Source organism: Podarcis cretensis (genome assembly GCF_951804945.1).
Source record: "Podarcis cretensis genome assembly, chromosome: 1".
Lineage (NCBI taxonomy): Eukaryota > Metazoa > Chordata > Lepidosauria > Squamata > Lacertidae > Podarcis > Podarcis cretensis.
Genome location: NC_137170.1, coordinates 129,230,626 through 129,258,152, shown reverse-complemented (window position 1 = coordinate 129,258,152; position 27,527 = coordinate 129,230,626). Strand labels below are relative to the sequence as shown.

At 45.8% G+C, this 27,527-nt stretch overlaps 1 protein-coding gene across 2 annotated transcripts in view; it reads right to left on the bottom strand.

The window, feature by feature from the left end:
• LOC307216107 (aldehyde oxidase-like) overlaps positions 1 to 27,527 on the bottom strand; it is a 70,965-nt gene that overhangs the window by 19,663 nt on the left and 23,775 nt on the right. For both annotated transcript variants that reach the window (XM_079975963.1, XM_079975964.1), the window contains 13 exons: positions 27,233 to 27,325; positions 25,850 to 26,019; positions 24,252 to 24,378; positions 22,727 to 22,849; positions 21,426 to 21,522; positions 20,505 to 20,629; positions 18,667 to 18,800; positions 15,485 to 15,572; positions 8,905 to 8,991; positions 6,049 to 6,240; positions 4,733 to 4,960; positions 2,793 to 2,888; positions 690 to 818 (listed from right to left, as the gene is read on the bottom strand). In XM_079975963.1, the coding sequence (XP_079832089.1) occupies positions 690 to 818; positions 2,793 to 2,888; positions 4,733 to 4,960; positions 6,049 to 6,240; positions 8,905 to 8,991; positions 15,485 to 15,572; positions 18,667 to 18,800; positions 20,505 to 20,629; positions 21,426 to 21,522; positions 22,727 to 22,849; positions 24,252 to 24,378; positions 25,850 to 26,019; positions 27,233 to 27,325 (1,689 nt within the window). The remainder of the gene's footprint in view (positions 1 to 689; positions 819 to 2,792; positions 2,889 to 4,732; positions 4,961 to 6,048; positions 6,241 to 8,904; positions 8,992 to 15,484; positions 15,573 to 18,666; positions 18,801 to 20,504; positions 20,630 to 21,425; positions 21,523 to 22,726; positions 22,850 to 24,251; positions 24,379 to 25,849; positions 26,020 to 27,232; positions 27,326 to 27,527) is intronic.

Sequence of the window (27,527 nt, the reverse complement as noted above, 5' to 3'; positions counted from 1 at the left end):
GTTGGGCTAGATGACCCCCGTGATCCCTTCCAACTTTACAATTCTATGAATCTATGAAACTCCCAGCACTTTCCAGCTCAGCATGTATCTTCTCTGCAAAACACAATGTTGCTCAAGGTATGGGGAATAAGAGAAAGTAGGAGCGTCTCCACCCCCATCGTTCAGCCCGGACACTGAGGTCCAGCTCCGAGAGCCTTCTGCTGGGTCCCTTGCTGCGAGAAGTAAGGTTACAGGGTACCAGGTAGAGGGCCTTCTCGGTGGTGGCGCCTGCCCTGTGGAATGCCCTCCCAGGAGATGTCAAGGCAATAAGCAACTATCTTACTTTTAAAAGACTTCTGAAGGCAACCCTGTTTAGCGAAGTTTTTAATGTTTAATGCTGTACTGTGTTTTTAATATTCGGTTGGGAGCCGCCCAGAGTGGCTGGGGAAACCCAGTATAAATAATAAATTATTATTATTATAGTTTATACGTTATTTAAGGTTGCAATCCTAAAACACAATCAGGCACCTGTGTTCAAGAAATCAGTAGTGCTTTCTTCTCAGTGTTTTTGTGCACTTAGTATGAAAGTCTTTCAAAAAAAATCAATACATTTCATCATCATCTAACAGAAGTAAGCTCCTATGAATATCTTTCAAGAAGCTGGAACCTTGGAATTATGCATAAACTAGAAAATTAATATCTTATTTTACCTTCACTGCCATTCCATTGACATCCGTTCCCATTGATCCAACTGAAGCACATGCATTAGGGACTGTCTGTGTACTTGTTTCACAGAAGTGAATATTTGACATTGGCATCTTTAATTCTCGGCTTGCAACCTAGAATGAGAAAGGAATACGTACAATATTCTGTTTTAACTGCAGCAACCTAGACCAGGCTTCCTCACCTTCAGCCCTCCAGATGTTTTTGGCCTACAACTCCCTTGATCCCTAGCTACCAGGACCAGTGGTCAGGTATGATGGGAACTGTAGTCTCGAAACATCTGGAGGACTGAGGTTGAGAAAGCCTGACCTAGACCTTTACACACACACACACAAAAGGGTTACACCTCATAGTTCTGCTTGTAAAAGGTCTTTTTGGGTTCAGTGGCATTCACAAAGACACTCAACAAATGCCACTGACCCAAATTCCCCCACTTTCAGCAGCTGAATACTGTATGGAAGAACTATACTCCCATGGTCATGGAGGGGGTATAGCTGGAGAAATCAGATTAAGGTTTAGCTCCTCCACAATGTCTACTGTATAGACCATACAAAGAAGCCAGAGCCTATTTTATCGTGTACACGTATCAGGAACTGATAACTATTTAATCTGCTTGTGTATAATCACAGCTGTTCTGTATATTAACTAGAGTAACGCTGAAGATAGGTGAAGAGATGTCAGGAGGGGTTGTTGTTGCTTTTTGCTCCTCTTTTAATGCTGCAGACAGTTAAGGGAGTCTTCACCAACTTTCACATCTTGGCACCATCTTCTTTGACTAACCTTATTGCCCCAGTGCAGATTAATGTTGAAGCAGAATTAAATTATGGCTAAAAGCATGTGAAAGTAATGCGGACCAGAAACAGCCAGGTTTGTCCATCTTTTCATCAAGCATAACTAGCTCATTGTTCCCAGTTTGGCTTCCCAACTACAAATAAAAGGCAGTATTGCGTGGCCAGGCGGAGACCCCCCCCCCAACCCCTGGTGACCCCCGGGTAGAATAATGACTCATGACAACGTGTTATGGGATTAAAATTGGCCACAACTTTATTAAACTTTCAGATGCAGGGAGACTTTGGCTTAGGCATTGGGCGTTTATCCCTCCCAGTCCCCAGCCAGGGATCTGGGGAACATCAGGGTTGTCCAAACAGTGTGGGGATTGGGCTGGCTCTGGAGAATGTATGTTTAAGCAGAGATCCCCCCCCCCCCATTTCACTGCAAAGCAGGGTAGAGCACTGACAACCTATCGGCGTACGGCCAGTGACTCCCCCCAAAAGAACCCCTTTAATGGGGAACCCTGGGATTGCCGCCACGGGGGGGGGCACGGGTCACCGCTTCACGCCCCCCCCCCCCAATTTAGAGAAGATAGACCAAAGGATTCCACCCAAGGTCTGAAACTGCCAAAGTTGTGACGTCTTGCTACGGGGAAGGCAAAACCTGCCAATGCAGGGAAATTCCTTCCTGATCCTTCAACAGCAGCCATCAATGACCGTAGCAGCGCCCGCATACCTGTAAAGAAGATGTTAACCTGCAAAATGAAGGCATAAACTGAGGGAGGGCAGGGGACTGAGGACTCCCAGGTAAGTTCCACCCTCTATTGTGTGTGCAGGGCGGTCCCAACCCTACCAGGTCGACTCCCCTGGCAACACTTCCCCAGCTGGGATTGGTTTACTGTCTGAGGTGGGGTGGGAACCTCCAGGTATCCAGCTTGGGGAGGTGAAGCCAGGCCGAATTGCCGGAATCCTGTGGGATCAGGGGGCTGCGTGCAGCCACGCAAAAAGCGCCCCTCGTTTGAAGTGGGGAGCAGTCATTGTTAGTGACAGCTAGAGGCAGTAATGCTTCCAGTTCCTGGAAGCCACGGGGGGTTGGGTCCTCAATTAAAACTGGGGTTTGTAATTACCCTTATCTTGAGATCAGACCACTGTATTTCATCTGGCATAACTTCACTGAAACTAATAAATAGATGCCAGGAAGTAACATGGATTGCTGCCATCTTTTTAAAGCAGAAAATTAAAGAAGTCAATCAGCAGAAAATCTCATTAAAGCAATTTGTTATTCACACACATAAGCAAGAGATAAGCAATTCCTAGTACCTGGATCATTTTGGTGTGGAGCCCTTGCCCCATTTCTACACCACCGTAAGTCAGAAGCACGGACCCATCGGTATACAAATGAACCAGAGCAGCGGCCTGCATAAAATAAGAACACACAGTTTGGCTCTGCACTCTACATGAAACGAGCAGAAATGTTTTCACTTGGGGTGTCTTTATCAATCTAAAAGTGAAGAGCTGTATATATTTTAAAGAGACGCTCTGCAGTGAAAGGTTAGGATTGCTGCTACAATCTGCTGCATTAGTGTTAGCCCTATTATTAGGTCAGGGATTGGCAACCTCAGGCCAAGGAGTCAAATGCAAGCCTCCAGGACTTGCCCTGACTCTTCCCAAGCCACACCCACTCTCCAAACACAAGTCCTTAGCCGTCCATGTTTCACACCCTCCACGAGTGCTTCTCCCTTGATGGAATATGCACTTGAATACTGATAAGAAGAGTTTGGATTTGGATTTGATATCCCGCTTTATCACTACCCTAAGGAGTCTCAAAGCAGCTAACAATCTCCTTTCCCTTCCTCCCCCACAACAAACACTCTGTGAGGTGAGTGAGGCTGAGAGACTTCAAAGAAGTGTGACTAGCCCAAGGTCACCCAGCAGCTGCATGTGGAGGAGCAGGGAATCAAACCCGGTTCCCCAGATTACGAGTCCACTGCTCTTAAACACTACACCACGCTGGCTCTTGCTCGTTTGGATGGAAGATAGAAAAGGGTGTGTAGAAACTAGCCAATGGTCCAAAGATGAAATTCACATTTGTTGCTCTGTCAGCTTCTGCCTTTGGTCCTCCTCACCCATGAAGGTTGACAGAAGGGCTAAAAATTATTTCCCCATCCTTGCATTAGGCAGAGGAAAACAGCCACCCCAGGCAAGCAGATGCTGGGGTGATAGGGAGAAATGTAAAGGAGTACAGAGATACACGCAGCCTACCCTGCACCCCTAAACCAGTCTGCTGTCCTCATGTGTGGTGGTGGACATTGCCTGCTCAGAAGTGCTGAAGTGAGCTTCCACTGCCAAATTTCTGTATGTGGAATTGGAAACGCTCTGTCCTTGTGGACAGCAAAATGTCTCAGGGCAGTCTTGAGCACAGTGTTGCTATTCTGAGGTCCAGCACCAAAGGCCTTCTGGCGGTTCCCTCACTGCGAGAAGCCAAGTTACAGAGAGCCAGGCAGAGGGCCTTCTTGGTAGTGGCGCCTTCCCTGAGGAACGCCCTCCTATCAGATGTCAAAGAGAACAACAACTACCAGACTTTTAGAAGACATCTGAAGGCAGCCCTGTTTAGGGAAGCTTTTAATGTTTGATGTATTACAGTATTTTAATATTTTTTTGGAAGCCGCCCAGAGTGGCTGGGGAAGCCCAGCCAGATGGGCGGGGCATAAATAATATATTATTATTATTATTATTATTATTATTATTATTATTATTATTATTATGATGCTGGTGGTACACAGTGCTAGTAAAACTGCCATGTTGATGGTTCATCAACAATGCACGGATGAAGATGATGATGATGATAGGAAAGTCAAGGTTGCAGTGGGGTAAGAATGGAACTTAGTGGGAATTCCATGTCTGCTTGGGGGTCAGTCATAACTTAAGAATACACCACTGAAAGCTGCAAAGGAGACGGCATAAATAAAAACCACTCCCATTTATGGCCCTCCTACAGTCAAAGCGCAGTGATGGATTACAACTGACACTGCTGCCAATCATGGCACACCTATCAGGAGCATGTCTGCCCTTGTAAGGGAACGTAGATCAGATTGCAAGTTGTGTGGCCAGGGGCATGCATGTGGGAACTTGGGTGAAAGGGAGCACTTTTCAAAAACGAAACAGAAAACAGCCAATAATAATAATAATAAAATAAAATAAAAACAAGAAAGGCAGGTGACCAATGCTTGTCTTCTTGTACACTGTCCAGAGAAACTGACCTGACCTAGGGAGCGTAAGCCAAATCCAACAGGGAACGTCATGGGAATAATGGCAATCCCTTTTTTCTTCCAGTAATTTTCCTTATTGAATTTATTCACAGCTTCTTTCCTGGTGTGATACATAGACTTCTCCATGCATTCATCCCAGCATCTGAGGAGGTTCTCTGGCTTGAGCTCTTGTTTATAAGCTGTCTGTCCGGTTTCTTTGTACATATTTTTTTCTCTAATCTGGAAGACAAGTATCTCAACAAACTGCAATACGGTGCCACATTCATAATGAGCTTTGGGAGTTAAGATGTATTTACCCAAAGTCAAACCTTATATAGATTTTTCTCAGCCTAGAGGGAGAATTGGGTCTATTTATATTTTACACACACATCCACATTTGAACTATTACCAGATCATAAAGTATTATTAATGCTAGCATCAATGCAAGCAAGTAACAATAATATTCAGGACACTTCAAAAACAGGATTCAGTCACACAAGGAGACTTAATTATATGACCAGGATCAATATACCGTATTTTCCACTCTATAAGACGCACCAGACCACAAGACGCACCTAGTTTTTGGAGGAGGAAAACAAGAAAAAAAATATTCTGAATCTCAGAAGCCAGAACAGCAAGAGGGATCACTGCGCAGCGAAAGCAGCAATCCCTTTTGCTGTTCTGGCTTCTGCGATAGCCGCGCAGCCTGCATTCTCTCCATAAGACGCACACACATTTCCCCTTACTTTTTAGGAGGGAAAAAGTAAGTCTTATAGAGCAAAAAATACGGTATTTGAGAAAGCAAATTTTTCAACAGTGGCTTTCATCTAGGTCTTATTAATACAGAAACCAAACAAGCCCATTTCTTATGCTACATTACAGCTGAAAGGGTCCCAAAACTGGGGAGCAGGGAGTTGATTGCCTGCCCACCACTAGAAAGCAAGAGGGCAATTAAACTATTGATGGTACTGAAACCAATGTTAGATGCCAAGTTCTTATCTCCTACTGACACAGCTACATTTCTCTCAGGCTAACACTCCTTTCTGATAGGCTTTCTGAAAGATCAGTCTCCCAAAAGTCCTGTGGAAAGTGTCTTACAGTCCCTGGTTTATCTGAAATCTTCAAAAGTTAACACTTTCTCCCCAAAAAGATTTCCTCTGTGTACTCAGGTCTCTTCTTTCTAGGAGTGCATAAGCTACTTACATCCAGCCTTCACTCTCACACCTCTTCCCAGAATGCCCTTTGCAACCAGGTGCACTTTTTCATTCACTCTTAAAATTTCAGAACCATAGGCATGCAATTTCTCTTTCTCCCCGCCCCCAATCTACCTGCTCTGGTAATAATCCACATCTGGCTGCAACGCGTGTTATCCAGGCTTCTGTAATGAGTCCTCCTTGTGGGAAGCCAAAGCCACGGAAAGCAGTGTTGGGTGGCATGTTTGTCTTGCAAGCGCGGGCATGAGCTCGGATATTGGGAATCTTGTAAGAATTATTCAGTTTCAGCAGCATTATCTCTGAAACCTTCATTAGGGGAACATTAATAGCATGAGAATAACAACAATATGTGAGATCACTGGGCCGTTCGCAACATAGGATGACCTTCTTCTAATACAGGCATTAACCACTCCCACTCCCCTCTCCAGGAACTCTTGAAGCTGTTGCCTCCATTTTTGCGTATTGTTTTGGCAGGGAGAACACTGAGAACACTGAGAAGCTGGGATGGTTAGTGCTGTGCTGCTACTAGGTCTCTTGCTGAAACAAGTTGAGCAGAGGTTAAAATAGGCATGAGGAGAAGGACTGAATACAATGCACAGAAATGAAAATGGGATCAAACAGGCAAGAAAGAAGCTAAGGTTCAGATTCCATGTGCCACAATCAACTGAAGCAAATCAAAGCTAAAGTCTATTGCTAAATGGAGCCAACGTGTTGTTCCAAAGAGGTTGTTTGGTTGCAACACCCACCATCTCCGAGTGTTTACCACATTGGCTGGGGCTGATGGGAGCTGGAGCCCAACAGAATGTGGAGGGCACCGTGTTGGCTTCCCCTGGCCTATTAACACTAACCTCTTTTCACAAACGGGGGGCGGGGAGAAAACCAGACCGCACCAGCCATGCCCCAATGATGGCACATGTCTTGGGCCATGCCCCTCCACATGTCTTCAGGTGTAGGCATGCTGGAGCTTCTGTTATGAAGATCAGATAAGTGTGTGGCTGTAGCTAATGTGTATTCTGGAAAATGCACATTGCCACAATATCCCAAGTCTGTCTGCACTCAGCTATTTATGGTCAATGCCATACCATACATTTATATTAAAAAGCTGTTGGGCGAGTTGAACATTTTCACTGGTTTGTATGTGTGTGTATATTTGTTTTGGATTTAATTGTTGACCTTTCTTGTTTTATCTAACCTGATTTCATTGTTGAAACATTGTAAACTGAACTCCTGCAACTGGACGGGTGATAATGTAACATATAGTAACTAGGGGAACAGCGGCTTTTTAAAAATCACCCTACATAAGTAAATCAATCAATCAATCAATCAATCAATCAATCAATCAATCTTTGTTACGGTCCAGAGAGCCAACAAATCATTACAAAGCAATGCACAATTCAGACAGCCTACCTCCAGGTTAGGGACGCAGGTGGCGCTGTGGGTTAAAGCCTCAGCGCCTAGGGCTTGCCGATCAAAAGGTCGGCGGTTCGAATCCCTGCGGCGGGGTGCGCTCCCGCTGCTCGGTCCCAGCACCTGCCAACCTAGCAGTTCGAAAGCACCTCCGGGTGCAAGTAGATAAATAGGGACCGCTTACCAGCGGGAAGGTAAACGGCGTTTCCGTGTGCGACTCTGGCTCGCCAGAGCAGCAATGTCACGCTGGCCACGTGACCCGGAAGTGTCTCCGGACAGCGCTGGCCCCTGGCCTCTTAAGTGAGATGGGCGCACAACCCCAGAGTCTGTCAAGACTGGCCCGTATGGGCAGGGGTACCTTTACCTTTACCTTTACCTCCAGGTTAAACAAGCATTTTGTTCAGACTTAATGATAGGGATCATTGGTTCTTGCAACCACCGATAAAAACTTTGCCACTGATAATGTTTTAGCGTTTGTCCGGTCTTCCAATAGGAACCTGGCATAGTGAGCCTCTGATTTTCCCGGGAAAGGTAGCAGCAAGGATAATATCAGTTCAGCCCTGGCTTGCTCGTATTTTGCACAGTGCAGCAAAATATGTTTTATAGAATTGATGTCTTGAGCACATGAGCAAAATCTGCCCTGGTAGGGGACTCCTCTCAACCTGCCAGCCAACACTGCAGAAGGAAAGACGTTCAGTCTGGCTTTGGTGAATAACCTTTGATAATTTGGTACTGTCATGTTTTTAATGTAAGGTGTTAACTTAAAGACATGCCCATATTGTACTGCTACTGCCAACGGACTACAGACTGTGTGTGATTGAGATCGCAAGTCACTGTGTGTATTATCCCATAATCTTTGCTTCAGGTGTATGCACACTGGATCTTCTGTTATGAAGATCAGATAAGTGTGTGACTGTAGCTAATGTGTATTCTGGAAAATGCACATTGCCACAATATCCCAAGTCTGTCTGCACTCAGCTATTTATGGTCAATGCCATGCCATACATTTATTTATATTAAAAAGCCGTTGGGCGAGTTGAACATTTTCACTGGTTTGTATGTGTGTGTATATTTGTTTTGGATTTAATTGTTGAGCTTTCTTGTTTTATCTAAACTGATTTCATTGTTGAAACATTGTAAACGGAACTCCTGCAACTGGACGGGTGATAATGTAACATATAGTAACTAGGGGAACAGCGGCTTTTTAAAAATCATCCTACATAAGTAAATCAATCAAACAATCTTTATTACGGTCCAGAGACCCAACAAAACGTTACAAAGCAATGCACAATTCAGACAGCCTACCTCCAGGTTAAACAAGCCTTTTGTTCAGACTTAAAGATAGGGATCATTGGTTCTTGCAACCACCGATAAAAACTTTGCCACTGATAATGTTTTAGCAACTAAGGGAACAGTGGCTTTTAAAAAATCACCCTACATAAGTAAATTGCATTCATCCTCATAAGAGCTTCCCTTTTCCCCACTGTTCTCATAGGAAGGTGGTGTTTTGTTCATTCTCCTATTGTACAACATGAAAAATCATTCCGGTTAAAACATACTCACCAGAACAGAATCATCAGTGGTGCATCCTCCATTCAAGTACAAATTGATATCCAAAGCCATGATTCTGCCATCACTCATGAAGCCAACCTAAATTGGATCAATGAAAGGACAGGCTACTTTGAGTTTAATGTCCGGTACTCTCCACTTATCTATTATTTAAATGGTACTGCAGCAAAATATAGTCTTTGTGGGGGGTGTTCGGGTTTTTTTGAGGGGGGGCTTGCTGCTCTTTTTTCGTATCTTTATTTTAGATCTTGTGATTTACTTTTTTTGTTTTGTAGTTATGTATTTTTTCATGTTGTAAGCCACCTTGAGCATGGATTGAACTGTGGAAAGGCGGCATACAAATAAAATTATGTATGTACAAAAAACCATTCAGTTAAAAGGATAGCTTTCCCTGAAATAAACACAGAAGATGAGGCCAAATCTTTCCCTGTTTTCACTGCAGTGTTGACCACAGGCAGATCCAGTCATTTCATTATAATTACAGTGGTACCTCAGGTTAAGTACTTAATTCGTTCCGGAGGTCCGTTCTTAACCTGAAACTGTTCTTAACTTGAAGCACCACTTTAGCTAATGGGGCCTCCTGCTGCCGCCGGAGCACGATTTCTGTTCTCATCCTTAGGCAAAGTTCTTAACCCAAGGTACTATTTCTGGGTTAGCGGAGTCTGTAACCTGAAGCGTATGTAACCCGAGGTACCACTGTATAGCCTTTTGTAAGCTGCTTTGAGAGGTGAGAAGAGGAATATAATGTTTTAAAATAGGGCAATATTTAAAGCATTTAAATAGCACTTAATAAGGCTCAGGGTGCTTCAAACACATTGAAAGAGTTTGGATGATAAGAATGAGATATGAAACAGCCTTTTGCCGACCCTTCATAGAAGCCACCGACTAAACCTAGAAGTGTTAGGTTGTGGGTTGACATAGCAGACGACACAGCGATTTCTCCAAGTAGCTCTTTATTTTGTAAGCTGGAATAAAACTGACTGCAAACAGCTCAGCCGGCCTGCTTTTATAGGCAGCCGGCTGTCAACATTGTAGCAACAACAGCCCAGCGTTTCCCGCCTAAAATAACTGACGTGGACCTGAGTGAAAACTATCTACAGACCTGAGTGAAAACTATATACAGTATCCCCCTGCTGGCCCAGGGTGAAACTTCACTACATAACACCCCTCCCCACCGAGATAAGGCGTTAGTTACAATCGTAATGGTTTCCTTATATACAGCACTACGCGTAATGGTTCAATTAGGCACAAAAGCATATCGGTTACATTTCCCATACTTAGACCAACAGTGATACATGTCCAACAACATAGTCCTTTAAATAAGTTGGGCGCTTGGAAACTCTGCCAGACCGCCGGGGACTGGTAGCCAAGTCCAGAGGGCAACACAGTTCTTGCTGAGGCTGTGGTGCGACCCTAGGTGGCGTTGGAACCAACTCCCCTGGATCCGCTGCTGTGGGTGGAGCCTCCGCAAGTGGAGTGGTCTGAGTCTGTGGTAAGTCTGGCAGACCCTCTGAAGCGGCTTGGTTCGGCTCCATGCTGGCAGTTTGTGAGGGAGGTGTAGGTGGGGCCTCGCCATCTGTACGTGTCTCTTCTTGAGCCGCAAGCGCAGTTGGGGGCACCACGGTAGTGTCCAAGTCCCCAACCCTGCGCCTAAGCTGGTCTATGTGCCGTCGCCACAAGCGTCCGTCTTCGAGTGCCACCTGGTACGAGCGAGGTCCAGTGACTCCCACTACTGTGGCTGGCACCCAAGGAATGTCCCCCACATAGTTCCAGGCAAAGACCTGGTTTCCTGGGACAAATGACCGTGGCGCGTTGGCACAGCCTGGGGGTTCAGCCACGGCAAAGTCCGGGTGTAGCCGGTCGAGCGGTGACCTGAGGCGGCGGCCCATAAGTAGTTCAGCAGGACTCCGCCCTGTGGCCGCATGAGGGGTGATGTGTTGCACGAACAAGTATTCGGCGACCCGCTCATGCGAGTCTCCCCGGTCCAGGCGCGCTAGTGCCTCTTTTGCCAAGTGTACCATTCTTTCCGCTTGCCCGTTGCTGGATGGATGAAAGGGTGCCGTTAGGGCATGGCGGATGCCCAGTCCCAAAAGATACCGCTCAAACGTGCCTGACGTGAACTGCGGTCCGTTGTCAGAGACAAGGACATCAGGACACCCATGCGTTGCAAACAGGCCTCACAGCACCCGGATGACGGCTTCGGTAGTGGTGGAGGGCATCAGGGCGACCTCCAGCCATTTGGAATAGGCGTCCACCACTACCATAAAGGTCCGGCCGTGAAAGGGGCCAGCCAGATCGATGTGCACCCTCGACCAGGGTGTCTTTGGCGTCTCCCAGGTGTGTCCCTTAGCTGCCGGTGGTGCAGGCCTCGACTCTTGGCACGCTTGACATGTGGACACCCAGGCAGTGATGGCATCGTCCATATTAGGCCACCAGACGTAACACCGAGCCAACGCCTTCATTTTGACAATTCCCGGGTGGCCAACGTGCAGAGCCTCCAGGACACGCTGACGGAGTCCCTGGGGAATCACGACGCGGTCTCCCCACAGCAGACAGACTAAGAGTTCATGTTGTCTGGTTGCGAAGGGCTGGAACTCCGATGCAAAAGGCCCTTGTGGCCACCCCCTCCACACCCAGTTGAGCACCCGGCTGATGGTGCGATCCTGGGCAGACGCGGAAGCCACAGTGGCAGCCGATACAGGCGCTGCCGGAAGATCCTCAATCAGAAGGAGCCATGAAGCTGGAGCCGGGTCTTCCACAAATGCTGGAAGAGAGCAACGGCTGAGGGCGTCAGCATGGCCCATCGATTTCCCGGGGCAATGGATGAGCTGGTAGTGGTAGGCAGCCAGAAAAACAGTCCATCGCAGCATGCGTGGCGAGAGGACCGGTGGAGTTGGACGATCACCGGCGAGGAGGCCCAGGAGTGGCTTGTGGTCAGTGATGAGGTCAAAAGTCCTGCCATAGAGGTATTCATGGAACCTCTTCACTCCAGCCACAAGTGCCAGTGCCTCCTTGTCGAGCTGGCTGTAATTCCGTTCCGTCGGAGATAGCGTCCTGGAAAAGTAGGCGAGCGGTGCTTCTCTTCCGTCTGGAAAATGGTGACTAAGGACAGCACCGATGCCAAAAGGTGAGGCGTCGCAGGCAAGGACCAGCGGCCTGGATTCACTGTACTGTACCAGCACACTGTCTGATGAAAGGAGAGCCTTGACCGCGTTGAAGGCCGCCGTCTCCCGGTGACCCCAGGCCCAAGGCGTCTTTGTGCTAAGGAGTCGGTGAAGAGGCTCAGCCACTGTGGCTTTGTGGGGCAGGAACATGTTATAAAAGTTCAGCAGCCCCAGGAATGCCTGCAACTCTGTCTTGTTCTTTGGGGTGGGGGCCTGCTGGATAGCGCGGATCTTGGATGTGGTCGGGTGAAGGCCGGAGGCATCGATAAGATAGCCCAGGAACTCTACCTGTGGAACGGCGATCTGGCACTTTTCCCTCTTTACCTTGAGCCCAGCCTCTTGGAACCTGGTCAGCACGGCACGGAGGCGCTCGAACAGCTGCTGGTGTGAGTCTGCAGACACCAAGACGTCATCAAAATATGGTACCACGCCCGGAAGCCCTTGCAGGAGACGCTCCATAAGGCTTTGGAAGATGCCAGGAGCCACACTCACCCCGAACTGCAACCGGCGGCAACGGAATGCCCCCCGGTGGGTGACGATCGTCTGGGCTTCAGCAGTGGCATCATCGACGGGCAGTTGTTGATAGGCTTGGGCAAGATCCAGCTTAGCGAAGACCTTACCCTCACCCAGGGAATGCAGCAGGTGTTGGACAACAGGAACCGGATAAGCGTGCTGCTGAAGTGCCTTGTTGATCGTGCACTTGTAGTCAGCGCAGATTCTCACTGACCCATCTGGCTTGACAGGCGTGACGATGGGGGTTTCCCACTTGGCGTGGTCAACCGGCTCCAAAACTCCTTGGGCGATCAGTTTGTCCAGTTGTTCATCCACCTTAGCCTTGAGAGCAAAGGGAACCCGGCGTGGCTTTAGCTTGATGGGGGCGACTTGTGGATCAAGGCTAAAGGAGATGGGCGTACCTGTATATTGCCCCAAGGTGCCGTCGAAAACCTCGGCAAAGTCTTTGACCAGACCCTCAGTCTCTGCGTTAGAGATGCAGTTGATGCCGGTGACTTCCAGGCCGAGGGCATCAAACCAGTCTAGCCCTAGGAGGCTTGGCCGCTGACCTTCGACCACCACCAACCGGAGCAGGCCCGAAAAATCCTTGAAGGCAATCCGGAACCGGCCAACGCCTACCACGGGAATGTCGTTTCCCTGGTAGTCTCTCAGGTGTACGTGGTGAGAGTCGAGTTGCCTTTTGGACACTCTGGGTACCAGTCTTTTGATGGTGCTCCATGACACGATGGACAGGGCAGACCCGGTGTCGATCTCCATGTCACATGGAGCTTCTTCAATGAGCACCGTGACGTTCAGCTTGCGTCGCGTAGGCGAGTCGGTTTGGCCAATCGTGGTTCCAGACGGGCAGCGGCAGTTGGTGAGAGCGAAACAACTTTCCTTGGCAGACTGGAGTGAAGACTTGGACTTGCGAGTCGTTGAAGGGGGGGTGTCAGACGGAGCCGATCGGCAGACCTTAGCGATGTGGCCCCTTCTGGAACACTTCCTACAGATGGTGTCTCTGAATCGACACTTGGCACGGGAATGGTTGCCTCCGCAGCCGGCACATTCCGGTTGGCCCTTGGACTTCTGTTGGAACTTCCTGCGCTCCCGCTTTGTCTGGTGCACGTCATCGTCTTCACTGGAGGATGCCTCATCACTGCTGGCCTCTTCATGATGCACCGGAACTGGCTCCCTAGCAAGACGCGGGCTGCTGGACTTGCGGATCTCCTGGGCGGAGCGTTCAGCAGCTTCTGAGGCCACAGCCTCCTCAATGGCTTTCTGTAGCGTGAGGTCTGGCTTGGCGAGGAGACGCCGTTGCAGATGGATGTCCCGGACCACGCAGACGATTCGATCCATCAGGGCATCGTCTAAGTCTCGTAACTCACAGTGCATTGCAGCCTGTCGCAGGGCGGTGGTGTAGTTGTTGACTGACTCCCCCTCTGCCTGGTTCCGGTGGTAGAACGCATGGCGGGCAGCAATCCTGGACGGCTTTGGTGCGTAGTGGTTGCGGAGCTTCTCTTGGATCGTGTCCCATGGTGTTGCCTGGACTGCTTCAGGCGCAACCAATGCTCGGGCCGTCTCAAACACCTCTGGCCCACAGAGGCTGAGGAATAGGCCCTGCTTCCGATCCTTTGATACTGCTGTCAGCTCGTTGGCTTGGAGGTAGCAGTCGAACCGAGCGAGGTAGGAGTCCCATGATTCAGAGGCTGGCGCAAACGGTGGTAGAGGCACAAGTGAAGCCATGATTCCGATGCCGGCGTGAAGGGCGATGGATGGAACACAGTGCTCTTAGCCAGAACAGTCAGCTCTGAATTGGTTCTGTCCAGTGATTTCGCTCAGTGATTTCGCTCTGTGATTCAGCTCAGTGATTCAGCTCAGTTTACATAACAAGAAGTCTTAGTTATCTTCTTTGCAAACACTCTCTGAACACTCATCATCATACCAATTCAAAAACTGAGACACAATGGCTTGCTGGGAGCTCCGGAATGTGTGAGCTGAATGTAGCAGAGTCAATCTCTGCCATATGTGGATACTTCACATATCTCCAATGTGACTATGCTTGTCTCTTCTCCAGGCAACTGACAAGCATGCCTTTGCAGTTTCTTGCCTGCATGGGAGAGATTCTATTTGCAGACGAATGTTGCAAATGAGTAAGAAAACACATGTGGGTAGATACCTTTCCCATAACTGCGTTCCTTGAGTGCAACGAAGAATGCCAACAAAGTTTGAAGGGGACTGAAGGACTTCTAGTAATGCGAGCCTGTGACTTTCTACTTTCACAGCTCAGCCTGTGAGGCACCATGCTACATGTGTGGCATTCACAATTGATGCAAGTGCATTGTTCTATGTACACATGATTTGCAAGATGAGAAGCAGAGGTTATATTTTCTGAGAATCCTCTGGAAAAAGAATCTCTCAAAGGGCCTGTTGATGGCATTTTACCATTGCACTGTGGAGAGTGTATTAACTTATGGTCTGTGTGTGTGGTTTGGGAGCTGCACGGCCAGGGAAAAAACAATGCTATCCAGGGTTGTAAAGACTGCAGAGAGAATAATTGGGTGCACTCTTCCCACCTTAGATCAAATCTATGTTGCCAGGTGCCATAAGAAAGCGGCAGAGATAGCGCAGGATAGTACGCACCGTGGAAATTATCTCTTTCAGCTTCTGCCTTCTGGAAGAAGGTATAGGGTTATAAAGGCCAGAACTAGCAGTCTGAGAAACAGTTTCTACGCAAATGCAATACTGGTTCTAAACGCAGCATAAGCGGTCTCTATAGTATAGTGTATTTTAAAATGGGGTTTCAGAGTTTTTAGGGGTTTTTGAATGTTTTATGTAGTTTTTCTGCATGGGACAATGACAATAAAGATATCGTATAAGCAGGAAAAATTTCTGACATACAGTTTAATTCCGCTGCTTACTTTATATTTGCCGATGGTTGGGTGACGGCCTCCGGTGATTAACATGTCAGTGCTTCTGTCTAGAACACAGCGAACTGCATGGCCTGTCCTGAAAACAAAACAAGAGCTAAGTAGAGAGTGACAAAGAGGGCTGCCCCATTAGGCAATTCAAACTACTGCCTCGGGTGGCAAAACTCAATGAGTGCCACTGCAATACTTATGTAATCATCAAACAGATTTCATGTTTCTGCAGAATGTGGGAGATATCAGAGGAAAGAAGCAAGGAAAAAGAGAGAGCTCTTTAAGTTCAAAACAGGCTGTTCAAACCAGTGGTGGCTGTGAATGGAAACTGAAGTAGGGAGAGAGAGAGTGTGTGCGCTTTTTGCATAGATGTGAAAGTGTAAATTGTGATCTTTGAGAAGCATGCTTTATTTTCTAAGTTTGTCATAAAAGTATTCTATGTAACCAAGCCTAAAATGCCCCTTTGATGCCTACTTTTATGATAATGTAGCTTAACATTTTCTTAGGAGCCCCCTGCACATCATATGGCAGACAGACACATGTGATCCATGTTTATTCATCTAGAATAACCAAACCCCTGCTCCATGTTCATAATAACTGCTGCCACATAAACTACTGCCATATACTTGAACTATAGGCAATGGATCAAACGGGAAGGGAGCTATAGTATCACCAAATTAGTTGTGATGTTAAACATGTTGGGCAGAGCCATACCATATACAGTGATACCTTGGGTTATGAACTTGATTCGTTCCAGAGGTCCGTTCTTAACCTGAAACTGTTCTTAACCTGAGGTACCACTTTAGCTAATGGGGCCGCCTGCGGCCGCCATGCCACCTCGTGATTTCTGTTCTCATCCTGAAGCAAAGTTCTTAACCCGAGGTACTATTTCTGGGTTAGTGGAGTCTGTAACCTGAAGCGTCTGTAACCCGAGGTACCACTGTATTTAAAGAACATTCAACACACATTTAAAGCACTTGCCTTTCACCAAAGAACCCTGGGAAATGAAGTTTCCCCATCACAGAGCTACAACTCTCAGGGCCCATAGTAAACTACATCTCCCAGGATTCTTTGGGGGGGGGGGGAGCCAAGCGCTTTAAATGGGCACTTTATGTGCTTTTAATGTATGGTGTGGATCGGCCTGCTGCCATCTGCAGGTCCCTTTTCTTTTTGATAGTATCCATTGTGTGTGGAGGTAATTTGGCTTAACCCCTTTCCCTATGGCTTTTTCCACCACCAGCCCAGCTAATATTTACAGATTTGCACCTCCGGGGAAGAAACAGCAGCTTCACTCCCTGCCAGCTGCTATTTAAAAGGGTGTAGGGACCCCATGACAGACAATGTGTCTAACATTCCATCTAGTTTCGCTCTAAGAAAACCATTTTATTATAACCTAGAGTGTTCAAGTGCTTCACTTTTTAGACTGCTAAGTGCTGTGCATGTAAGCTACTGTGCTCCTTTGAGGTTGTATTCACTGGAGTCTGTTGCTGTTTTCACTGTGCTGTTCTTTTTAATCTGGCAACGTTCCTATCATATTGTATGGCACTGCATTTTTTAAAAAATTGTAAACTGCACCAGAAACTCTATAGTGCTTCTGGTGTGGAATATAAATGCAGCAAATAAATGCTTCAGTAATTCTTTGGATGCTTGTCTTTCCAACTTTGAGCATGTTTCAGCATTTTATTCACATGCTACCATCTAAGGAAATAGTTCCAGTACTGATCTTGCACATATCAAGCGCACACGCACAGAGAATAGCTATTATCATGGCTGCAATCCTGAGGAGAAAAAACTTTTAAATTAAATGATCTGAATAAGTATATTATCTTTTTAATAAAATGAAAAACTTAAACAGGGAGCAAGCACCAGTCCCTTAATGTGGTTTCCTTCTCGGTAAACATGAGCAGGCTTGCAATGTGAAACCCCAACATTAACTATCATTTATGGTGATGGGAATGGTAGCCCAAAACCTTTGGAAGGCATCACACTGGCTACCCCTGGCCTATATATTTAGTAGGTACAGCAAAAAGTATAAATCCCTTTGCTTAAAAAAAGAGTAAGGGCTATTGATCTCACCTTGGTAACACGGCTATATTTTATGAGGTACAAAAAAAGTACCGTATTTTTCGCTCTATAGGACACACTTTTCCCCCTCCAAAAATTATGGGGAAATGTGTGTGCGTCCTATGGAGCGAATGCAGGCTCCTTGGCTTCAGCGATAGCAACACGAAGCCTCCGAAGCACAGAGGGAGCGCTCCCTCTGCGCTCCGAAGGCTTCGCGTTGCTTTTGCTGAAGCCTGGAGAGCGAGAGGGGTCGGTGTGCACCGACCGCTCTCGCTCTCCAGGTTTCAGGCATAGCCGCCTGAAGCCTTTGGAGCTCAGCGGGACCTCGCGCTGCGCTCCAAAGGCTTCGGGCTCCTTTTGCTGAAGCCGGGAGAGCAAGACTCTCCTGGCTTCAGCAGAGAGGGAGAGCTGCGCAGCGCCCCTTCAGCAAAGCGGAAGGAGAAATGGAAGGGGGTTCATTTCTCTTGCTGCTTTGCTGAAGGGGTGCTGAGCAGAGAGGGGGAGAATTATTTTTCCCCTGTTCTCCCCCTCCTATGGTCCGGTGCGTCCTATGGTCCGGTGTGTCCTATAGAGCGAAAAATACGGTAATCACAACTAAACCTCTTTACACAGCTTTTTTAAATTTAGTTTTATCCTTAGATGAGGATGTCCAGCACCAGTGAAATATATCTCTTGTCACTTAAATCTGAAATGGTGGCTTTGTATCCAAAGCACAGCCTTTCTTCGAGATAGGAACCACTTGCACAACAGCCCATTGCTTTGGGTTACAATAGACATCCTGTCATTATCTATTTCAATGAGTCACGATGCTACTGTCTCAACAGAGGCTCTGTTGGTCTCAGCACAGTATGGCAAACCATATATACCTCCTCTACATTTGCCAAGAGTTTTATGACAATTTCATCCTGGCATTTAAATCCATCCAATACTACTTTAAGTATCAAAATAGATAAATTCAATTTCTAAAAGCTTGTTGACTGTGTTCCAATTAGCATCTGAAAATGAGATGGATGTTTTACCCGCCTTTTCATTATTTCATTTCCCATCCCCTCCAATTCCACTGCTTTGACAGACAACTTCATGAGCTATCGTATATACACACACACATACACACTTACTTCTTAGCTGCCACAGCAGCAACACATGCCAGAAGACTTGTTTTCAACAGTTTTCCACCAAACGCCCCTCCGATTCGTTTCACATGACACATGATCCTGTTGCTTGAGATGCCTAAACAGGAGGCCACCATTTCCTGCACAAAACCAAATATTTTATTATGCTGGTACAATCAGAGGTGTCTCAAATTCAGGATAACACATAGGTTAAAAAAGTGAAAGGGGAAAAAAAACCCTTTCTAAATTTTGGACCAACAGTAATACTTCGGAGGCTGGTTGTTGTTTTTCTCTTAAATTTTCTCCAAAAGTTGCTGAACATTAGCAGAATCAGGTAAGGCACCAGCTTTGGTATAAATGCAAATTAATCATACCTGAAGGCTTATGTGAGTCTATTGTATCCTACCTGCGGAAAGAAATTTACCAACCATGATCTAGAAGTCCCCAAGCTTTTAAGAGTCAGGGTTTGGGGGCTTGTTTGGAATTCAATGAATTGCTGTGGTTGCCACAAAATACTTATTTCACAGAAGAAAAATTGGCAGTGCTCAGAACACCCTCAAAGGCAAAACAACTACCCCTCCAAAAAAACACAGGCAAAAGAAGAAGCAAACAGGCAAGCAACCAACAGTTCCTTCTCGCCAAGGAAAACACGCCTCAACCCCCCAATCAAACAATACAGTAGTAAATAAATTGGGAGGGTCAGGAAGCCTTAGAAGGTGCCAAGGAGGATGTCTGAGGGTGATATGGTGGCCATGGGCACCACAACAGGGGCATCAACAGTAACTCTTTGAACCACCATGGAAAGTAAAATGGTAAAGGGACCCCTGACCATTAGGTCCAGTCGTGACCGGCTTTGGGGTTGCAGCGCTCATCTCACTTTATTGGCCGAGGGAGCCAGTGTATAGCTTCTGGGTCATGTGGCCAGCATGACTAAGCCACTTCTGGCGAAACAGAGGAGTGCACGGAAATGCCGTTTACCTTCCCGCCGGAGTGGTACCTATTTATCTACTTGCACTTTGAGGTGCTTTCGAACTGCTAGGTTGGCAGGAGCAGGGACCGAGCAACCAGAGTTCACTCCGTCATGGGGATTTGAACCGCCAACCTTCTGATCGGCAAGTCCTGTGGTTTAACCCACAGCGCCACCCATGTCCCCACCATGGAAAGTAGGCCAGTGTTATTATCTCACAATTACTGTGAGGCAGGAGGGGGGCTGAGGGTGAGTGCAGGAGGCTTGCCTAAAGCCACAAAGCGAGTTCATGAGTAAGGCAAAGCCTGAGCAGGCTCACAGCTTGTTCTCGTAACCACTACTCTGTGCTGCAGAATAGCTAAGCTCAGTGACACAGATAAAATGTCAAATCCGTAAGCCCAGCCCTCCCATATCTTTAATCATCTTCAGATGCCAATCTTAACTGCGGAAGGGGGGGGGGGGCTGGAAGTTACTCAGGCTTAGCCTTTTGCAACTCTCCAGGGGCAAAAGGTGCTGCGGAGTAATGGGGCACTATCAAGTATGCTGTTCTCGATTCCAGCCTTGATCTGATTTGATCCTTTAGGGTTTCATGATGAAAAAGGCAGTGGCACAACAGCAGTTTCTTTGCTGCTTTAGACTGGTGATGCAGAAATTGCTCTTCCTCCACAAAATGTTAGAAGCCCAGAACCAGGTGTAAGAAAGAGCTCATTCTGCAGCTAATCTCCAGGGTAGCATCCTGATTTCCAGGTAGCAGCAAAATATCAGTGGGAGCCCATAAGAGAGGAAGTGATATGCTGAGCCCAATAAACGTAGGGCTTTAAGACACAGAGAACATGGCTGTCACTTGTGCAACATGTTATGAGATAGCTCTCTTAACCTGTACAAATGCTGGATGCTGGGTGGACACAAACAAGTTCATTTCTTTATCCTCTCCTGTTGGAACAGCAAGAATGCTCTGAGTTTCCATATAAAAGTGCTCCTGTCCGCCAACATGGATCTCGCCTGTTTCAAAAAGAGAACATCTTAAATCAGTACATCCAAAAGTGTGCAGTCAGGCTTTCTTGAGACTGGGAAGAAAGTGGATGAAAAGCCACACTGCATTGTGCATAATTGTAGGCAAATGTTCATTTTTGCAATCTTAGAAATGCCAAGCCTCAAAGTGCCTAGTATCAAGGGCACCAGTAAGAAAGGATGCAGATGTTGCACTTCTCTATGGCAGAAATTATGACGCACAACTAATCAGGTGGGCCTTTAAAAGTTTGCCTGTATGCAGAAGTTACGAATTATTGCCTGTGTGAGAATTAGGTTTAAGCACCTGCGTTCCTAGGAGGTATATATTTAAATTGAACGAATAGATGTTTCTGACATTATATGGTGCATTAACTATATTCGCAAGTTTGGGAGGCATGGGTTTGTATTGTGTTCAGTCCAAGGGCACTGACGAGTGGGGTGTAAAATAGGTACAAGAAGCCTTTAGATTTCCAGGTGTTGCTGAACTTCCAGCTCCCATCATCATTGGCAGTGCCTGCTGTGGCTGATGGAAGTCTCAGTTCAGCAACATCTGGAGGGCCAAATGTTCCCCACACCTGCTAATAATAATAATAATAATAATAATAATAATAATAATAATAATTTATTTGTACCCCACCCATCTGGCTGGGTTTCCCCAGCCACTCTGGGCGGCTTCCACAGAGACCAAAAATACACAAAAATGTCACACATTAAAAACTTCCCTGATGGTGGGGTGTCTGTTTTGTGGCTTTCATGGTAAGGTTTGAATCAGCAGGCTGCGATTTACCTTCAAGTACATGGTCGACGACTTTAAATGCTTCATCCACATTTCCTCGTTCCAGTTTTCTCTGTGGTTCAAAGAATGAATTGTGCTCTATTGCCTCCTGCAGCAACAGAAGAGACATACACCTAAGCTCAGCACCCTACCTGTTTATTTTGAACAAACTGTCGGCACCCCTTGAGGGAAAGCCATGATATTTAAACTTTTATGTGTTGTGAATATTTAATATAGACATGCCCAAATACACAATTTACAGGACAGGCTGTGGAGCAGCAAAATCAGAAGCATCAACGAGTATTGTGACACTTGAAAGATTAACCAAGTCAATTATGGCATAAGGTTTTGTTTACTAGAGTCTGCTCCAAAAAATGCAATAAAGCTTAGGGCACAATAGGCTTATACCATAATGTAGCCTTATTGGAGTTCACCGATTGGGTCTGTGTTGCTCCAGGACAGGAGTAAGGAAGTCAAATGACACCGAGGCTGGTTCAAAGAAAGAGTTTATTCTGCTCTCCGGATAGCAGAAGGCACTTGCGTGATCAAGTCCACAGCAAGTCCAAAGAAATGAGAAGTTTCATGCAGTATATATATCCTCCAGGCACCCTCTCCCTCCTCCCCTAGGAACCCAACCACGTCAGCCTATGTACGTAGGTTGACATCACATATGTTCCTGCTCTGGTATTCTCAACCATAAAAGGATCTTCCCTCTGACCATAAAAGGATCTTCTTCTTCCTATTATCTTGGAGGAAGAGGTCATCATCTCCGAGAACGCACTCTGGCTTTGTTCCCGGACTTGGCTCTGTGCGTCAGGGTTGTGGTAAGATAAGACCTAGAGTGTCATCTCTGTTCCACTTTAGAGTGGACAAGGCCAGCCTTATTGTCACAGACTGATAAAGGAGAGAGCCTTGTTTATGCAGCTGTGTTCTTGTTATGCATTTGCTCAACAGCTCAAGTTAAAGCATTTTAGAAATGCTAAAAAAAGGGGAGGGGGTTGAGTCAGTTTTAAACTGACTGCTCAGAAACCCATTCCTTCAATAATAAGATGTCTCGGTTTTTAAAGTGCCACAGGACTCTTTGGTTCTTCTGTTATAACAGACTGACTACCAATATAGAAATTAGTAAAATCCGAATATCTGGTTGTAAGCCTACTTAGTCCTACAATGGGACTAGATTATTTTAAATCAATGTAATTTGATTTAACTGGGTTGTGGACTGAATCAGACACCTGGAATTTTAATAAAAATAACTAGTAGTACAAATAAATAGCTTTTATCACAGCAGCAGTTAAGAAAGGGCTGTTCTTTACCTCAATGGTCAGGATCACAGGTTCTTGAAGTTCATACTGTATTTTCACTTTTGCAGCTGCTTGTTTAGCATGAACATCTGAATCTGCTACCACTGCACAGACAATCTGACCCACACAAGTCACCTGAAAACCAGAGAAAACCAGTGTCTTAACTTTTGGACACACATATTCCACGGAAAGCTGATGAAACTGCAGTACGCCCACCACTTACACACATTTAACTAGGGTGCATTCAGCTTTACACATGTGGTAATTTTAAAAATAAAAAGGGGGCAGAATTCTGGGGGAAATGACTTTGGTGATCCCACCTGCCATTGAACCCAGGTGGAATCCACACACACATAAAAACCATTCTGAAAATGCTTTCTTAAAAAGCCTTTTAAAAAAATATATTGATTTTTCCATAAGGCTCACCATCGCTATCTAGTGTCACATTGTATATTGCACTTAAAAGTTTTATTTGCAGCTGTATAGCTGAGTCCCCAGTGTGTTAGACTATACATGATTTTGGTTTTAGTCGTCATCCCCAGAATGTAACCCCTGCGTAAATAGTGGGCTTACTCTACATACATATACAAAGTTATCTCTTTTTTATATTAAAAAGTGTGTATCCTAAACCTCAGCACAAATATTTAAGTTGGTTCAATATTGGCTCCACACTGATGCACAACTAACTTGAATAATTAACGTAGCAAGTCAGTGGTTTGCTGGTTGCACACTGGTGCACAAACCAAACTGTGGGATCTGCATAATTTCAGGAGCTAGTTGAAAGCTGCACTTTCCCCAATTTCCCCACACTTTACTTTCATTAGTCAGGCATGAAGTGAGAGACAGTGTGAAAAAGTACTCTGTGAATGAAGCCCAGTCAAGAAACTGTCACACACCGTCCGTGGCAGGGGAATATTAGAGAGATAAAAAGTGAGACAAATCAGTGAACACTTAAATAATAATGCAACAGAAACAAATATTCAAACAAAAAACAAAGTATATATACAATGGAGAATGAGTCAATTCTTATTCAAGTCAATTCTTATTCTTATTCAAAGTGTTGGTGCTGACCTTTAAAGCCCTAAACGGCCTTGGTCCTGTATACTTGAAGGAGCGTCTCCACCCCCATCGTTCTACCCGGACACTGAGATCCAGCGCTGAGGGCCTTCTGGCGGTTCCCTCATTGCGAGAAGTGAGGTTACAGGGAACCAGACAGAGGGCCTTCTCGGTAGTGGCGCCTTCCCTGTGGAACGCCCTCCCATCAGATGTCAAGGAAATAAGCAGCTATCTTCTTTTTAAAAGACATCTGAAGGCAGCCCTGTTTAGGGAAGTTTTTAATATTTAATGCTGTATTGTTTTTAACACTTGATTGGAAGCCGCCTAGAGTAGCTGGGGAAACTCAGCCAGATGAGTGGGGTATAAATAAATTATTATTATTATTATTATTATTATTATTATTATTATTATTATTTAGATTAACAAAATTAAAATAAATAGTTAAATAACTATGAACTGTTGATGATTAAACGTGGCATACCTTTTCTCTGGCAAACACAATATCTGGGACATCATAGTTGTAGAACTCATTAGTCGCTGGGACATCCTGAACAGAAACGATATCAACTACACCTGACACCTTGAGAGCTTCTGAAGGATCAATTGATCTGCAAGAAGCAGTGCAAGCAAGTTAACTAACAATAAGAGCAGAAACAATTATTCACAGGTTGCTGGGACAAGGGCGGGGAGAAAAGGAGGTACAGTGGTGCCTCACAAGACGAAATTAATTCGTTCCGTGAGTTGCTTCGTCTTGCGATTTTTTCGTCTTGCAGAGCGCGGATTCCCGGGTATTAACGGTTTTACGAAAAAGGAAGCAAACCCGCAAGACGTTTTCGTCTTGCGAAGCAAGCCCATAGGGAAATTCGTCTTGCGAAGCACCTCGAAAAACGGAAAACCCTTTCGTCTAGCGAGTTTTTCGTCTTGTGAGGCATTCGTCTTGCGGGGCACCACTGTACATGGCAGAATGAGGATGAGATGGGCCAAGGGGCTGGCGAAGACTAAAGGGGCTATGGGACTGGGGTGGGGAAGCAGTGGGATGTGTCGCTTCGACACTGAAATTGAGACGGGGCTGGTAAGGAAACTGGGGGGGGGGCAGGGAAGGGAAGGGGGTGAAGACTCCCACACTGGCTCCCAGTACGTTTCCGAGCACAATTCAAAGTGTTGGTGCTGACCTTTAAAGCCCTAACGGCCTCGGTCCAGTATACCTGAAGGAGCGTATCCACTTCCACCGTTCTGCCTGGACCTCTGCCTGAGGTCCAGCGCCGAGGGCCTTCTGGCGGTTCCCTCACTGCGAGAAGCCAAGTTACAGGGAACCATGCAGAGGGCCTTCTCGATAGTGGCACCCGCCCTGTGTAACGCCCTACCACCAGATGTCGAAGAGAAAAATAACTACCAAACTTTTAGAAGACATCTAAAGGCAGCCCTGTTTAGGGCAGCTTTTAATGCTTAATATGTTATTGTATTTTAGTATTTTGTTGGAAGCTGCCCAGAGTGGCTAGGGAAACCCAGCCAGATGGACGGGGTATAAATTATTATTATTATTATTATTATTACTACTACTACTACTACTCTGTACCTCCCTCATATTTGGGTTACATGCAGCTATTACATTCCATATCATGCTTATTTTGTATTGTTTTTACAGTGTTTTCCGTTATATTGTACTTGAATTTATTGTTATACACCACAACTTCTTATCTTATAAGATCACGTGGCATATTGTTGTTGTTTAGCCGTCTTAGTCGTGTTCGACTCTTCGTGACCCCATGAACCAGAGCATGCCTTGGAAACTCTCACTTTCTACTCAAAGCTTCTCCTTTTTTATGCCCGTGGAGTTTTCTTGGCAAAATACTGGAGTGGTTTGCCAGTTCCTTCTTCAGGTGGATCACATTTAGTCAAAACTCTGAGCTATGACCTGTCCGTCTTGGGTGGCCCTGCACAGCATAGCTCTTAGCTTCTTGGGGTTATTAAAGCCCCTTCGCCACAACAAGTGATCCATGAAGGGGCAGGTGGCGCGCACGCACACACACACACACACACACACACACTATGTATAGTTTTCTATATTGCGGCACATACACAATCTTTGCATGGGGTTTAGAACTGGTTACTAAAGCTAAGAAGAGTTCTTCATCAACGGTGCGAATGTCATCACAATAAATAGCTTCCCCTGTGGCGTGTTTAGTACCGGCCTGGTGCATGACTGGACGTCCTACGGGATCTTGAGGAAGCTGTCCTGCCTCCACATCCTTTTTAATTAAAAGAAAGAAAGAAAGGGAAACCACAAATCAACTACAAAAAAGTCAAGACGACCCTTTGCTTTAACTTCTTTTCTTTTTAATGCAAACTATTTCTCCTTTCTGGGACGTGGGTGGCGCAATGGGTTAAACCACAGAGCCTAGGACTTGCTGATCAGCAGGTCGGCGGTTCGAATCCCCGTGACAGGGTGAGCTTCCGTTGCTCGGTCCCTGCTCCTGCCAACCTAGCAGTTCGAAAGCGCGTCAAAGTGCAAGTAGATAAATAGGTACCACTCTGGTGGGAAGGTAAATGGTGTTTCTGTGCGCTGCTCTGGTTCACCAGAAGCGGCTTAGTCATGCTGGCCACATGACCCGGAAGCTGTACGCCAGCTCCCTCGGCCAGTAAAGCGAGATGAGCACCACAACCCCAGAGTCGGTCACGACTGGACCTAATGGTCAGTGGTCCCTTTACCTTTATTTCTCCTTTCGACAATTCACACCCCCCCTAATTGCAATCACAATGAGATAACCTGCATCCTAAACTGTAAGGAAGAGAAATCAGGGCTTATCCACATTATGTTTTAGTTCAACTTTTTCAGTCAAGCTAGTGCCAAACTTTTACCTAATACTTTTACCATAACATGCAAGTGAACGAGACTTCTACCTAGCATGAAAGCAAACTGTGTTTCCCTTAGCTTCCGTATTCCTTCAATGTATAGACTAAAAAAGCTGAAATCAATGACTCTCTGGAACACCTCTCATTCCACCTTGGAAATAGCTCACTAATCTAACAAAGCTCACTGATCTGACAAAGAAAGCTAAGATAATAAGGAATGAATTCTAAGCAGGCAGCAATAGCTTAACACTTAGAGAAGTGAAAGCCTGATATTACAAAACCCCCTCAAAATCACAGTTTTGAAAGTGGCCTCCCAATTTTTCTCTCAGGCCCATATAAGTTCAGCACAAACAGTTGGGCCAGGTGAGCATTTAAGGTCCCCAACCCTAATCTGCGGGTTGCCATCTGATTGGATTTTATTCCGATCCTGATCTGATTTGAGGATGTATTTTAATTGATTGTCTGATTTTATGTTAATGTGTTATACATTTGATGTTAGCCGCTCTGAGCCCAGCTTCGGCTGGGGAGGGTGGGATATAAATAAAATTTATTATTATTATTATTAATCCATTCTGTGTAATAGGGTAGTACTAAAGTAATTCTACTCACCTGATACTTTTGCATGCTCTGTGGCATTTTTGTATGGAAACTTTCAAGGGCACTTGCATAATTATCTGGGATATCAGGATATTGAGTAGGATACTATAAGAAAATGATTTGTCACATTTTACAAAAAGGAAACATTTAATTAAAGCCCAATTCTAAAGTTAACATGCACACAGACACACACCTCCCCATAGACAATTAAATGTAATTCAGTTAAGTAAGTTTCTGAATGTTTAAAAATGAACTGTACCACGCTCCTTGCAAAAAGGGACAGAATCCAAAAATAAGGATATGTTCA